At 40.5% G+C, this 16034-nt stretch overlaps 1 protein-coding gene across 1 annotated transcript in view; it reads left to right on the top strand.

Moving 5' to 3' along the window:
* SDCCAG8 (serologically defined colon cancer antigen 8) overlaps positions 1–16034 on the top strand; it is a 174917-nt gene that overhangs the window by 33200 nt on the left and 125683 nt on the right. The window contains exons 9-11 of the mRNA XM_015424563.1: positions 3545–3697; positions 5506–5640; positions 9948–10064. Of these exons, the coding sequence (XP_015280049.1) occupies positions 3545–3697; positions 5506–5640; positions 9948–10064 (405 nt within the window). The remainder of the gene's footprint in view (positions 1–3544; positions 3698–5505; positions 5641–9947; positions 10065–16034) is intronic.

Raw genomic sequence — 16034 nt, 5'->3', positions numbered from 1 at the left:
TCCTGCAGGACCTAAAATTCTTTTACTGACTAAACAACATAAAAGGCATCATTTATTACTTAGTTAGAATATAGAATTGTACTATTTGGACTACTTATGGAATTATAAAGTATGAATATTTGCATTTTCTACAAGAAAAATGACAAGTGTACCAATGCCTGAGGAGGTCAGAAAAGCTGCCACTTTCCTGGCTTTCTACAAACGGTGCAAAACTGAACTGTTGAGGAGGGCTTTTCTGTGCAGGGAATAGGGTTGCACTGTACAAAATGGTTTTACAGACTTGCTTGGATAAATGATTAGGGACTGTTTTCTATATTTCTGTATATAGCATATTGTAAGTAGTATCCTATTTATGTAATTTCTGTACTGCTTAATGTCTCATGCTAATGTGTCTTATGCTACGCTTCAGTTCTTTCTGGTGGTTCGAGAGTTCTAAAACTGTAATACATTTGTTGTTGAATATCTCATTTTGTTCATTTTGCTGACTCACTATGTGTAATCTGCCTTGAGTTCTTGTGAGAAAGGTGGACTATAAATAACAGAAATAAATAAATACATGAGAAGAAGTTTCAAACTGCTGCACCCTGTGAGGGTATGGATGCGGTCAGACAGCATGCTGAGAGCAGGTTAAACTGCTCTGGTTCTGACCGGATTATATTTTATCTGGATAACTGCGATCACACTTACCCTTATCCTGCCTCACCGCGCAGTGACGTTGCTCCCTGGCGTCTACACTACCGACGTGCAAGAGCATGTGTCGGCGGGGTTTTTTTTAAAAAAATTCTCAGTTTGCACATGTGCATAGGTGCTCATCCGTAGAATGAGGGGGCGAAACTACCATGGCACATGCGCAGAACCACCAGGACGAATCAATCCAACCCCTCCAACGAAAGACCTCCCTTTAAACATTTGACACAAAAATGGCCCCCATGAGATCCCGAACTCATCCAAACTCTAAAACAAGTGACCGTTTAAATGTCGGTTTTCTAAACATGGTAGCGGAGCTCCGCCTATGCGTGCACTACCGATGCTCAAAAAAAGTGGGCAAAAAGCGGATGCCTCGGGCAGCTTTCGAGCAGGGAGGGGGTTTAAACCAGAAGTGGCTTGACACCGGAGGAGCGATCACACAGGGGGAAATGCGGCTTTAAAAGGGAGAGTTGAGAAAACACCACTTTGGGACCTGGTAACAAAATACTCTGGGTTAAAACGGTTTTGAGCCGAAACCAATGGCTGGGGACGGGAGGCAGATGTTGACTGTGTGATCGTGCATATAAAATCCGTTTCTGAAGCGTGACGAAAGCTGATCAAACAGCCCGTCTGAACGCACCCTATTAGTCTCATAGCACATGTATCTCTAATTTTTGCCATGAAAGAAGAAAAAATAAAAGATAGAAAAGAAATGTTGTAGTTAGTAAACAAAAGGAAGTGTATTATTTGAACAGAAATTCATAGAGTCACAATAGGTAGGACTGCCAGCATGTTTGGATAACTTTATAAAAACACTGCATTCTTTAATAATATATTAATTTTAAACATATTATATTGTTGTTGAAATTATTACATTTAAACTAAACATCTTGAAAATATTATATATGTCTTCAGCATAAGAGGTCATTTTTCCATTGTTCCCCCAAATTTCCCAGTTTTTCCACTGGAAAAAAATGAGGAAGGCCTCACACTTTTTCATGCTGTACACTTTGAATGAGTGGAATGCTTTGTAAGACTAACTTTATCTTGCTCAAAAAGAGAAAAAATATTTCATAGGAGTTTTTTCCCAGTGCTTCTCAAAATTGCCTACTTTTTCCATTAGAAAAGTTGAAAAAGTCCTTGAACTTTTCGTGGTACGCATTTTGAGTGTGAAAAATTATGCCTTAACCATTTTACACATTCTAGAAGAGAAAGTATCTCATGGATGTTTCTTTTCAGGGTTCCCCCAACGTTTCCTCTGGAAAAATTGAAAAAAAGTTGGAAAAAAAAATTTTCCCTGAATTTTTATGTCTCTCCCTCTTGGCCCTGACATCTCTAGCTGACCTTCGTTTAAAGGGTTGTGGTACAAAATTATAATATTTCATCAGCATAATTGCTACAATTATAGTAAAAATTAGTAGACAACTACTAAAACTATTACTGGTCAGGCCTACCATTATACAATAATGTGAACACTTCAACTGACTTAACTCATATATTGGTAAGGACACTGTACCTGAAGTAACCTCATCTAGGGATAAATAGTACAAGCCCTTGCACGTATCAAAGCGTTGCTGAGCCTGAATTCCGCCCCTCCTTTATTAGAATTGATGGGATTTCTACAGGGCTTTTTTTGTAGAAAAAGCCCAGCAGGAACTCATTAGCATAATAGGCCACACCCAACAGCAGGAACTCATTAGCTTATTAGGCCACACACTTGACAGCACAACACTTTAGCATATTAGGCCACACCCCATGCCTTCCCTTGGTCTGCCCGGGTGCCCCGCGGCTGCAAGGAGATTGGGCAAGCCGGCCCTTGGACAGGTCGGGGAAGGCACAGGGAGGCATTTAAATGTCTCCCCGATCCTTCCCAGGGGCCCCACTGGCCCGCCCGCCTCAGAGTCGCTGGGGGGGTCGCTCTCCAGGCCTTCCATCTGTAGCCACGCATACAGAGGTTTTGGCTGTAGTGGGCGTGGCCAACTCTGAAGCGAGCCGGAACTCTGTTCCTGCCCTGGATTTCTATAATTAATTTTGAAGCATTGATCCTTTAAGACAGGCTACTATACAATCAGCATTTCTCTTAAGTTTTAATGATAAATAATATGAACACATTTGTTTTCATTTGGGATCTCCCTGTTGAAACTAGGGCCAGGACATGTCTGCCCATCTAATTAATGCTTCTTTTAAAACAACTGTTTTTTCATGAATGCTAGTGTCACAATAGTTGCTTGTTAAGACTACCATGTTACTGAACTTGCTCTGAGGCTGTATATCCTAATAAAGCAGACAGAGTAAGTACTACATAGTCATTCATGCCAAGAAAGTAAGTGTCTGTGTCCAGGTTTTTTCACACATGCATTGAATGATATGCATTCAGAAACTGTTTGAGAGAAGGTGCTGTGTAGGTAACAGGACTGTTCAAAAGATGGCCAGTGTTATTTTTGCCCTGATTTTTTTAAAGTTGGAGATCTAACTTCTTTTAACAATTTGAGCACAGAGGTGTTCTTGGGTGTAAGTTTAAACATACAAGTACTATACTGTGTCCATTTGAAAATATGGCATATTTAGTCAGTAATGTAAACTAGGTTGTTTAATGTTTAATCCTGTACAACTTTTGTACAACAGTACAATTTTTGTCATCTTCTGGGCATAGAAGGGTGTGGAGGGGGAGGTATTTGTGAATTTCCTGCATTATGCAGGGGGTTGGACTAGATGACCCTGGAGATCCCTTCTAACTCAATGATTCTGTGACTCTATGATTCTACCAGCTTCTCCCTCATCCCCCCAAATTTGATAATTGTCCTTGTTTAAATGCAATATTTAATTTTGTTCTTTCAATCCGTTCCTGTTTCCATAGGCTTTGGTCCAATGTGACCAACTTAAAAATGAGATGGAGAGACAGAGAGATCGCCTTGAGAGGGCATTAGCAGTCCAGCTGGAAAAGAGAGCTGGCGAGCGAGAAGCAGTACGTGAAGAAATGAAGAAAGAGAACGAGAACTTGTCATCCATGGTATTTTAACAAATATATGTATCCATGTTTTAGAATATAACTAACTATGCTTTCTAGTCATTGTTGTCTTCCTCTTTTTGCAAGGCAGCAAGGCGTTGGACCTGTCCTGCCTTGCTCTTTGAAAGAGTTCCCCAGGGCTATTTTTGGGCAGGAAAACGCAGAGGAACGGAGTTCCGGCTGGCTTCAGAGTTGGCCACGCCCACTACAGCCAAAACCTCTGTATGCATGGCTACGGAGGGAAGGCCTGGAGAGCGACTCCCCCCCCCAGTGGCGACTCCGAGGCAGGCGGGGCCTGGAAGGATCGGGAAGGCATTTAAATTGCCTCCCTGTGCCTTCCCCGGCCTGTCCAAGAACCAACTTGCCCAGGCTACCCGCAGCCGCGGGGAGCCCAGGCAAACCAAGAGAAGGCATGGGGTGTGGCCTGATATGCTAATGAGCTGTGCTGTCATGTGTGTGGCCTGATGTGCTAATGAGTTTCTTCTGTTGGGTGTGGCCTGTTCTTCTAATGAGTTCTTGCTGGGCTTTTTCTACAAAAAAAAGCCCCGGATTTCCCATAATTTAAAAAAGGAAAAAATTTCCCTTTACAGTTAGCTGTCCGTGGAGATGATAAGTACTGATAATTTTCTTTTTAAAAGTTGATCTGGCATCTGGTAGCATCTCAAAGACTAACACCGCTAGTTCTGGCTTAAGCTTTCCTTAGCCCCCTTCTTCAGGTGCAGTTTCCTTGTGCCTCTGATGAAGTGAGCTCTGACTCAGAAAAGCTTATGCTGGGATAAATGTCGTCAGCCTTTAAGGTGCCACTTGACCTCAAATTCAATTTTGTTACGACAGATGAACAAAGCTACCCTTCTTGAGTCGTTTTATTTTTCAAAGGAAGTTTTGTTGACGGTGGGTTTTTTTTTAGTTGTTTGAGAGCTTACTTGAAGATCCTTTTATATGGTTTAAACCCAGTTCTGCTAAGCAGCTCAAAAACATTGTTTTCCGTTCTGGTTAAGAGGGAGTCCTGATTAGCATGACTGTGGTTGAGGTTTGTACTGATGCTACTCATTGTTAAACCTCCTGTGGAAAGGCGGAAATAATTCCTGCCAGAGCCAAGAACAAGTCTGCAGTCCATTGTTCTACTCCAATAGTGCAACCCTAAGAACAATTTACTGCGAGTAATCTCAGTGGAATATTATGGGACTTAGTTCTGAGTAGACTTCCTTAGGCTTGCTTCCTAAATCTTTTAATCAGCATCCTATTAGCATAGGTGTTAAATAATTAGTAACTAGGTGGCAGTTGAGCAACAGATATTTATATATTACTCTCAGCTGTTCTTCTGATGTGGCTCTTATGAGGACTGTCTTTAGGTCACTTAGGAAAAATGTATATACATATATTCCCCCATTCATATGAAAAATATACTGTTCTGCTACATGCATGCACACTAGGAACTTGCTGCCTGTTGTGGCTTCCCAATTTGTGTACATATGGGTGAGGAAAATGATTGTGTACCTATTTCTCTTATAGGAGACGTACTGTATGCGAAGCAGCCCTGAAATGATGGAAGGGGTTGTCTTTGTGAGACTAAGTGCAATCCTAAACAGAGTTAAACCATTCTAAGCCCATTGTTTAGGATTGCAATGTTAGTTTATTGTCAGAATAAATCTTTTTATTTTCTTTCAGAACCCAAACTGTTTTTTAAGAAATAGAGTTTTGATGTTCAAAGTCCAGTAAAGGTGTTAAACGTGCAATTTCCCATAACTACTGATTTTCAGCTTTACCCAATTGTTTGGGTTATGGCTAATTCTGGTCTGCTTTTGTCTCAGGTGATGTCTTTATCTCAGAATGTAGCTACACTGGAGGCTCAGGTTGACAAGATTACAAGAGAAAAGATCTCTTTATCTAATCAGCTGCTTGAAGCTCAAAATCAGAATGCTTCCCGTGATATCGAAATTAATAAGGTAAGCACACTTTCTAACACCATGCACACTCAGACGTCTAAAACCTAAGCATGCTAGTATGCTGTCTTACAAGACTGGGTGTTAGCCGAGTACGCCTCTGTGGTTTAACTCTATTTGAGATTCTTTTGACTTTATGCACACCATGTTGTTGAACAATCTAGTACTTGACATTACATCTCTGTTCACTTAATCACCTGCTTAAGTGTTAGGGTTAAGCTTTTAAGCTTTGAAGTGCTGTATGAACAGGTAAAGGATTGTGAAGGGTTAATTCTTCACAGAGCCAGAGAATCTTGAGTGACAGGCTGTTTCAAGAGATCTGATTGGTTAGTATCAGCTGAACAGAGAAATACTTCTGAACTGGATGCAGAGGAGAATTCCGCTTGATTTCACTCCTAGCTGAGAAGAATCGAGTACTGACAGTTTTGGAAGTCAGCCCTGACTGAGAGCAGTTTAATACAGACAAGAGAACTGGGGAAAATTTGGCAAGGAAGTTTGGAAAGTAGGCAAAGATTCCCATTCGGGCCAAATAAAGGGGTTAGATCTTCTAGTGAGAGGAGAATTTCCCTACCCAGTCAAACAGGGAGTTAGCTCTGAACAGTGGAGAGATTCCCTAGTCTGGTGTGGTTAGAAACTGCCTTTAGAAACCTTAAGAGCCAGTTAAAAAGTCAAGATGAGTACTGGCATTTCAAGAGAAGGGGTTTGGGTACTAGAGGGTACTGAAAAGAGTGTGCCAACCTTCTGGAAACCAAAAGAGTCAGAGAATTCTCAAAGAAAGTGTATTGGAGTGTTTGGAAAACACTGGAATAAAAGCCTCTCAACGTAAAAAATTAAATAACTGAATAGCTTAAGAAACTCTCATTAGCCTGAAACATGAGAACTAAAGCCTGTGCATGTACTGGTTTTACCTCAGAGTTATCTATACTGAGTTACTTCAGAAATTTCAACCCCTGATTTTACCTGACCTTTCCCCTCTATGTTGAAGAAAATATTTAGTTAATTTTGAATTTTAAAACATCTCAAGTGCCATTTTCAGTGGTTTAAGTTAAAGGGCAATCTCGACCCTTCCCTCAGGTTCCTGGGCTGAGCCAGTAGTAAAATATCATACTGACAAAGGATGAGACAGCCAAAGTTCTTCAGGAAATAAGAAAACAGACCACTAGGCCTGCTCAGTCAGAAAGGGAAAGAAAAACGGAGGAAAAATCTTGCCTCTGAGGGAGGGGACAGGGCCATCATATTAGGAAAAAAGAAGAGGGCATTGTGAAAGTTTTCAGATGATTTGCTTGGAAAAGGGTTCTTAAAGCTTTCTGAACATGTGTCTGTTTCTCTGGCTTATTCAGACAATCAGCCTAAGTGTTCTCAAATTTATTTTCACCTATGTGGGATCCAGTAATAGGCAGTAACCCATTTTACCTGTCGTGGGGAAAGGGGGATATCCTTGCATCAAGTAGGTGTTTCCAGGTTGTTTCTAAAAGAGGTTTGGTTCATGTACCATACGATTAAGAAGTATTGCTATGTTTGGAGGAAAAGAGTATATCATTTTGTATGGGGCAAGAAGAGTACCTCATTTGAGGCGTTGAGCACTTCCAGCAACAAATTTTTAGAAGTGTGCTTGTGTTCAAAGGCATGTATGGCTATATGAGTGACTGGATCATTTGTTTACCACTATTGTCGCAGGTACTATTTCTACATTTTAATTACATTAGAAATATTAATAGTATCTGTGGGAAAACCCAGCAACAATATTTGACATTTCAGTATTGCCCCAAATAGTTCTATCATTTGTCAGGAAAATGTCTGGGTCCCTTGCAGGAAAAGAGTAACAAATTGTTCATTGTGCAAAAAAAGTCTCTCTAGATAAACACTAGCAGTATTCTTATACAGAGCATAATTCACAGTTGTAGTTAAACACTTGTAAATAAAGAATTTCAAGTAGGACATATTGAAGCAAGTAGAACTGAATAAGGGCTGTAATTCTCATCTCTCATTACATTTAAGACACTAAGGACCAACTTTGATATATAAAAACTGTATTTGTAACTTTTAAGGGTTGAGCAAATACCAGTGAGAGGCGGGTTATAAACATTTTCTGACCCTTCAGTCTACTCCCTTTCCAGATGAGGCTTGAAAGAACATAAAGAGAACATGAAAAAAGAACCTTCATTTCCCCATAGCGTCATCACCGTGCAGCCAAACTGGATTGGCTGTGTGGAATAGTCATGTTGTCACATCTACAATCTGATTTCTGGTTGGCTGCAGCCTCTTGAGAGTGATTCAGGAAAAAAAAATGCCAGTATAGTAATACAGAGTAAACAGTCATGATTATGGGTTTGATGAGGATTGAGCACCCCTCTTCCAAGTGTCAGTGTCCCCCTCAAATCTGTTAGTGTGGTTTCTGGTTTATGGCGGCTTGCTCTTGGACATGTCCCATCGACCCTCTGATGGCAACACGCCAAGCCGAGGCGATCAGGAGGGGTCTTGGTTGGTTCCAGAACCCCATAGAGTCTCTGTAGGAGACTCTCAGCCTGGGGAGCCGGGATAAGCCTCTCCCAAGGCGACAGCCGAGGGATTTGAGGCTTGTCTGTCCCCGAGATGTCCTGACACCACGGAGCCAGTATGGCGACGAGAGCTGACCTCCGAACGAGTGAACAAGAAAATAAGCGAAAATAAACCCGGCAATAATCAAACTCATCTAAGCAGTGAGTTAATCAAACTTCTGTATAAGCAAAGAAGTCTTGACTTGCTAGATTGACAGGAGAAAGAGCAACGTGTGGGGATGGTGTGGCCCCCCCCCCCCCCGAAACAGAGTGATCTTGAAGCGGTACAAAAAGGGAAGAAGGAATGAAACTTACCGCTTGAGACTTCATTTAAGCTTGAAAGCTGTATTTTAAGCCCAAGAATGTGGAATTTAGAGAAAATGTAATTTAAAACTAAAACTTTTCTTCACTGTAAACAAATGGCTGGGAGGGCAAGGAGAATGGTGGCGGAAAAGAAACTTCTACCAGGAACTACTACACCAACGACTCCCAGTCACCCACAGGAAGCGGCTGCAGACTTTCCCAATATGCTTGCTGCAGCACTGCGCCCTCTGCTGGACCAAATGTCTACAATTAATACCAAGCTGGATTCCGTTCAAAAGCAACTTACCCAAATGGAAAAAAGAGCCAATAAGACAGATAAAAGGATTGAGAAAGTTGAAACAAGAACTATTGATATTAAGCCACAATTAAAAGAAGTTAAGAAGGAAAGAAATACGGATAAAAATAAACTGCTTCAGCTTGATAAATCTATGCATGTTCTGCGCTTCCAAGGAGTTCCTGAACAGAAGGGGGAAGACATAAAAACAACGATAAGTGGAGCGATAGCTTCAATTTCAGACCTTAAACAGGAAGATCTACAAAGTGACATGGACTTGGTATACCGTACCTACCCTGGTTTTATAAGAAAAATAAACTGCCTGGCGAAATTTACGTCAAATTCTCAAAGAGAACAATGAGAGACAATGTTTTAAAAGCTACTGTGGGGAAAACACTTAAAATCAATGAAGAAGAAATTAAAATTCTGAAAGACATTCTATTTGAGATCTGGAAACTAAGGCGACAGTATAAAGACTTAATTCTTTTCCTACAAGAGAAAGCAATAACCTACAGATGGAGCTTCCCAGAAGGAATCGTGTTCAAATACAACAACAAGAAAGTTAAAATTGACTCTATTCCAAAACATCAAAAACTTTTTGAAAAAAGAATTGGGCATAGATAAAGATGAGGACCCTAATCTAGAAGAAGGAGAGGAACCCAGTGAGGAAGAAGTGGATAATTCTTCAACTGAGTCCAGCAGTTCAACGTCAGAGTCTGAGAAAGGAGCAGCAGTGCCTAAAACTTCAAAAGTGAAGAAGAAGCCCAAGAGACAAACATCTCCCCCCCCCCGGATTACAATATTACTTGACTTAAGCATAAATAAGCTTTAATCGATAGAAGTTTGATCTCTCTGCTTTTATAATTCTATGTTTATCATAATACCAATATTATTGCAGGAGTGATGTAGGTATGTGTCAGCTTACAAACATTCTTGTCATAAGTTAGTGATAGGTTTTCCCCTGTACCCTTACCTTTAGAATGTAGGATATAGCTTATAAAACCAATAAAAATATTATTAAAAAATCAGTGTGATAATTCAGCAGTGCCCTAAAATTAATCAGCAAGTAATATAATATAAAGAAAACCACTAGAGGGCATCAAAACCTCTCAATGTAAATATTGCTCTGTGGAGTCTTGACGCTACTTACTGTCATAATATGTTCTTTCTAACAGGTGTGTGGGGAAATACGTTATGAACTGAATAAGACCAAAATGAAGAAGGATGAGGCAGAAAAGGAGCACAGAGAGTATAGGATGAAAACTATAAGGGAGCTCGAAATTAAAGATCAGGTAAGAGAGAATTACCATGATCAAGCTGTTGTTGGAAATGTAAGGGGCTCAATACATGACCATTGTCATAGGTTCTAAATGGCAAGAAAGCAGCTGTTAATATTATCTTTTTTATTTTTTCCAGTGAGTTATTTTCAAGCCTAAAAATATGCAGATATAGGTGCCTCAGTGATACATAACATGCCTTCTTGCATGCTGTGAATAGGCACACATGATGACACACTCTGGGTGTGTGTTATCTAGATGACTTTTGTTAGATCAATTTCAGAGATCAAAACATGCAGCAAATATGACCAAACTCTGATGATACTTTTTAAAAAGTGCATATTATTTCTTTATCTTCCCAAATCCCATTTTTATTAGTAACATTTCTTTAAAAAATTTAAAACTAGTGGTTGCTGATTTAATATTCGTAATTAAAAAACTTAGTCTTTTCTAAGTAATACAAACCAGGAAATTTCTCTGTGTATAGTTGTGAAGAAGGCATTCGTTATTAATCAGCATTTGATACTGAAATAAACCAGTATTAGGGACCAGCTGAATAGGATATGTTTACATTGAATATTATACAATCCCTTGTTTACAGTATATTCCTACCAGTTTGAATTTCACTGACATCCCTGGAGAGTTATGCATGAAATCATACTTACATTTAAAATGATTCTGGAACGTGTAAGGTTATGAATTAAAACTACTAAGTTTCTAGTCACTGGTCATTTAAATATTACCTTTTAACACCAAAAAAAGATACAGTTTAAAATCTTTTGTAGTTTGTGAAGGTGAGCTGTAATCCAAACATATATTTCTCTCCTCCTCCTGTCTTCTGTCACATACCAATGGAAACACATTTACCATTTTTTGCAACTTAATGCTTAGAGGTTTGCGGAAAAAGGTATCTCCTGTTTAAAGCATTGTAGCTATAAGAATAAACTGGTGTAGTGCATAATAAGATACTGAGGAATGTCTAAGAACATTTTGAATGGCTGATTAACTTGAATGAATGGCAAAATTATGGTAACTTGTACCTATAATCTAACAGTATAAGCAAATGGTAATGACAGTAGCTATATCAGTTACTATCTAGTCACATCATGGGCACAGCACCCGTGTGTAGAGAATTCCCCTCCACTACCACATGCACAAGCAGGCATCACTGGAAGGCTTATGCAAAGCTCTTAGATCCTAGCCCTCCTTTTTTGCGGGAAACATACAAAGCATGGAGAGTACAGGGGGCAAACACAAAATTCCTGTTCCCCTAATTTTCTGCTTGCGTGCTTATACATACATACACAGATATAAATGGTGAGTGAAACAGTTTTATTGAGCCTTGCATCCAAGCACTGTCCCTTCTCTACATGTCGATTGTACCCACTGTCAAATATGACCCCCCAAAGTAATATAAATAATTCTACGTGCTTGTATTTGTATGCCTTCCTCCTGAGCTTTCATTTTGCTTGACTTCTTAAATGATTGTATATATTTAAAAAATTCTGTTATACCCTATCCTGCATTTAGAATGGTGTAGGTCAAAAAACCAAATTAAGAGTATTGATTATAATTCAGATTATTGATTATAATCTGAAAAGCAGTAAACATAGTGTTTTGTGGAGACTCCTTAGCTCCTTCTATAAAAACTGGAACCTTCACAGAGAGTGCATGGAACCTTGCTGAGGAGTCCTGTATCTTATGAATGGAAAATATTGTTAAAACCAACAGTGATGAAAATCCAAGCTGATACGTGGGTTTGTACAGGGGCAGGTGGTCCTTGTGCCCCAGGTTGTGCAAAAGAGTTGTACGAATTAAAGAGACAGTTTGTTCTTTGATTTCTCAGTCATTACATGATCCTTAGGGATAGATCCAGGTGGTCAGCCATGTTTGTCAGTAAAACAAATTTAGAGTCCAGTGGCACCTTTAAGACCAACAAAGGTTTATTCAAGGTATGAGCTTTCGTGTGCAAGGCATACTTTTTTAAATACGTTGGAATGGTATGCTGGACTTCTTCCAGCACTGAAACAAGTTGCAACCTAAATCCATCTCACCACTGTGAGTTAACTCTTTTTTGCTCCCTACTGCTGTGGTGAGCACAAATGCCAAACTACAACTGACAGATGTGCTGCATTAGAGACAACTGAGAGGTGATATGATAACCATCTTCAAGTACTTGAGGGGCTGCCACGTAAAGTTGTTTTCTGTTACCCCAGAAGGTTGGACCAGAACCAACGGGTTGAAATTAAATGAGAAGAATTTTGCCCTTTCTTACATGCCCAGGGAAATGCTGATTGCCACTTTGGGATCAGGAAGCAATTTCCTGCCTTGTGCAAGGGGTTGGACTAGATGACCCTGGAGGTCCCTTCCAACTCTATGATTCTATTCTATTCTATTCTATTCTATTCTATTCTATTCTATTCTATTCTATTCTATTCTATTCTATTCTATTCTATTCTATTCTATTCTATTCTATTCTATTCTATTCTATTCTATTCTATTCTATTCTATTCTATTCTATTCTATTCTATTCTATTCTATTCTATTCTATTCTATTCTATTCTATTCTATTCTATTCTATTCTATTCTATTCTATTCTATTCTATTCTATTCTATTCTATTCTATTCTATTCTATTCTATTCTATTCATTCTCTGAAGTCTTGTTTGCCTTTTTATAGATCTCATTTTAGGCTGCTTAATGCTGATTTTGTTGCCTGTTTGTAGCCTCTTTTAGTATTGATAATTTTATGTGGTTTTATGGAGTATCTGCTTTTACTTTGTGAGACACTAAGCAGTTCTCTGTTGATGAGGCATATACCTGAGGTACCCTAAATTCCCATGCTATCCAGCCTTATTGTATGTACCCCTACCTTCAGAGGTGGGGCAGGTAGCAACTAACGACAAGGCATTTTCTGTGGTGGCACCTTGCTTTTGGAATGCCCTCCCCCTTGAGGCTCACCTGGTGCCTACCTTACTTTCTTTTAGGTGCCAAGCTAAAACATATCTTTTCCCCAAGGCTTTTAATTAGGGGCTTTATTTTATTAGGTTTTTCATAGAATCATAGAGTTGAAAGGGGCCATACAGACCATCTAGTCCAACCCCCTGCCCAATGCACGACCAGCCTAAAGCATCTCTGACAAATATTCATCCAGCCTCTTCTTGAAAGCTGCCAGTGAAGAGGAGGTTACCACCTACCTAGGCAGCTGATTCCACCTTTGAACCACTCTGACCGTGAAAAAGTTTTTTTCTAATATCTAGCCGATACCTTTCTGCGTGTAGTTTAAACCCGTTGCTTCGGGTCCTATCCTCTGCTGCCAACTGGAACAGCTCCTTGCCCTCCTCCAAATGACAGCCTTTCAAATATGTAAAGAAAGCAATCATGTCCCCCCCCCCTCAATCTCCTCTTCTCCAAACTAAACATTCCCAAGGCCCTTAGCCTTTCCTCGTAGGGCTCAGTCTCCAGATCCCTGATCATCCTCATTGCTCTCTTCTGCACCCTCTTGATTTTGTCCACATCCTTTTTAAAGTGAGGCCTGCAGAACTGCACACAGTACTCAAGGTGCAGCCTGACCAAAGCAGTATACAGCCCCAAGATCTCTTTCACATACACTACTCCCCAGAAACGTATCCCCCATCCAGTATTTGTGCTTGACATTTTTGTGGCCCAGATGTAATACTGTGCATTTATCTTTGTTGAATTGCATCCTGTTTGCAACTGCCCACTTTTCCAGAGTATTCAGGTCTTGTTGAATTTTAACTGTATCTTGGGTGTTTGCTACTCCTCCCAATTTGGTATCATCAGCAAATTTAATGAGTAGCCCTTCTACCCCTTCATCCAGATCACTGATAAAATTATTGAAAAATACCAGACCCAAAATGCGGCACCCCACTGGACACCTCCCTCCAGTCTGATGAAACGCCATTGACCACCACTCTTTCGGTTCAGTCCTCTAACCAGTTCCCTATCCACCGAACTGTCCTATAGTCCAGTCCACAATCTTCCAGTTTGCCCATCAGAATGTCATGGGGAACCTTATCAGAAGCTTTACTGAAATCCAGGTAAATCACATCAACAGAGTTCCCACGATCCAGTAAGCTCGTCACATAATCAGAGAAGGAAATCAGGTTGGTCTGACAAGATCTGTTGGGGACAAAACTATGCTGACTTCCCCAGATCACTAGGTGGTCCTTCAGATGCTTACAGATTGATCCCTTTAAAATCTGCTCTAATACCTTCCCAGCAACAGAAGTCAGACTGACTGGCCTATAGTTTCCCGGGTCATCCTTCTTCCCTTTCTTAAAGATTGGGATTACATTCGCTCATCTCCAATCTTGTGGCACATCCCCAGTCCTCCAGGAGGCCTTGAAGATGATGGACAGAGGCTCTGCAAGTTCATTAGAAAATTCTTTGAGCACTCTTGGGTGCACGCTATCTGGCCTAGAAGATTTGTATTTGTCCAGTGCAGCCAGGTGCCTCTCCACAAACTCCCTGTCAATGTCAACTGGACACTCAGGTGTCCTATCATGTCCTCTATCATCTCTAGATGGGCTCGAGTTCTTCAGGGAGAAAGCAGAGGCAAAAAAACCCCATTAAGCCTGTCTGCTTTTTCTTTGTCCTCTACCAGAGTTTCTCCTTCTACTCCCAAAAGTGGTCCAATTGCCTCTTTTACCTTGTGTTTGCTTCTTACATATCTGTAGAAGTTTTTCTTATTGTAGTGAGCCCCCCTGGCCAGATCCAACTCATACTGAGCTTTGGTTTCTCTGATGGCTGACCTGCAGTACCTAGTAACTCTCATACTCTTTAGAGGTCTGACCTTCCCTCCATTTCCTGAGCATTTCCTTTTTCTCCCTTAGCTTATTCTGGAGCTCTCAATCCATCCACATTGGTTTATTGGAGCCCTTACCATGTTTCCGTCTTGCTGGAATAGTGAGGGCTTGAGCTTGCAAAAGCTCATGTTTGAGAAGAGCCCACCCTTCGCTTGCTCCTTTCCTTTCCAGCACACTCTCCCATGGACTGACTCCCATCAAGCCTCTGAGTTCGTTGAAGTCGGCCCTACAAAAATCTAATTTACGAGTCTGGCTACGAACATCCTTGACCCCCCCCCCCACAGCAACTGGAATTCAAGGAGGACATGGTCACTTCCCCCTAAGGTCCCCACCACCTTCACCCTGTCGACTTTAACGCGTTGCTTCTGTTTACTGGCTTGTTTTTAATATTTTGATGTGGTTGTAAGCAGCTTCAAGCAGAACCCTGGCGTAGAAATATCCTAAATAATAAATATACATTCTCTAAATAAATAGTGATTATGCTTTCTTTGTGTGTTTTTTCTGTTGCTTTTTGTTTCCCAAAATGTGGCAGAGTGATAGAGAGTATAGAAGTGATTCTGTCTGGGCTCAGAAGACTTGTACTCTATGACACATCTTGCATCTTGTCATCCTGTCCCGTCTCTGTGTTCCTCTTCCTTTGTCACCCCATCCTATACCCACTTCAGTGCTTCCATCCACATTCTTACACATAGCTAAAAAACACCTTTCAGCCTTTAAGCCTTTCCCTCAAAATCCAGTATGTTCAAAATAATTTTGCTGAAGAAACCTAGCCTCACCTTTTGCTTTCTGTTAAAGAGGATGAGGAAGGCAAATGGAAGCCAGGATGATGCCAGGTCTCTTTAGCAAATCAAGAAGTGATAATCAAAGAGGAGGGAAGGAGATATGAAGGGCTTTCATCAAGGGCTTCATTTTGCTACATGGAATAGTAATAGGGTTGGGGAGAATATTATCTGTGAAAGAGCATACTGAATGTACCAGTGGTTTGAATTTGGGACTGATAAAGAATAGAAAAGGAGGCCAGCAAGATTCAGCTCCAATAGACTAGATCTATCTGTGAACACTTTGATTTGCCAGCACACAAAGCAGTGGGGGGAGGAGAGAAGAAGTTTATATTTGCCAGACACACTGGAAGCAACCTTGAGCCCCAGTGATGCTGC

Source organism: Gekko japonicus, unplaced genomic scaffold (genome assembly GCF_001447785.1).
Source record: "Gekko japonicus isolate JY-2015 unplaced genomic scaffold, Gekko_japonicus_V1.1 scaffold392, whole genome shotgun sequence".
In the NCBI taxonomy this organism is placed as follows: Eukaryota; Metazoa; Chordata; class Lepidosauria; order Squamata; family Gekkonidae; genus Gekko; species Gekko japonicus.
This window is presented reverse-complemented; position numbering and strand designations above follow the sequence as displayed.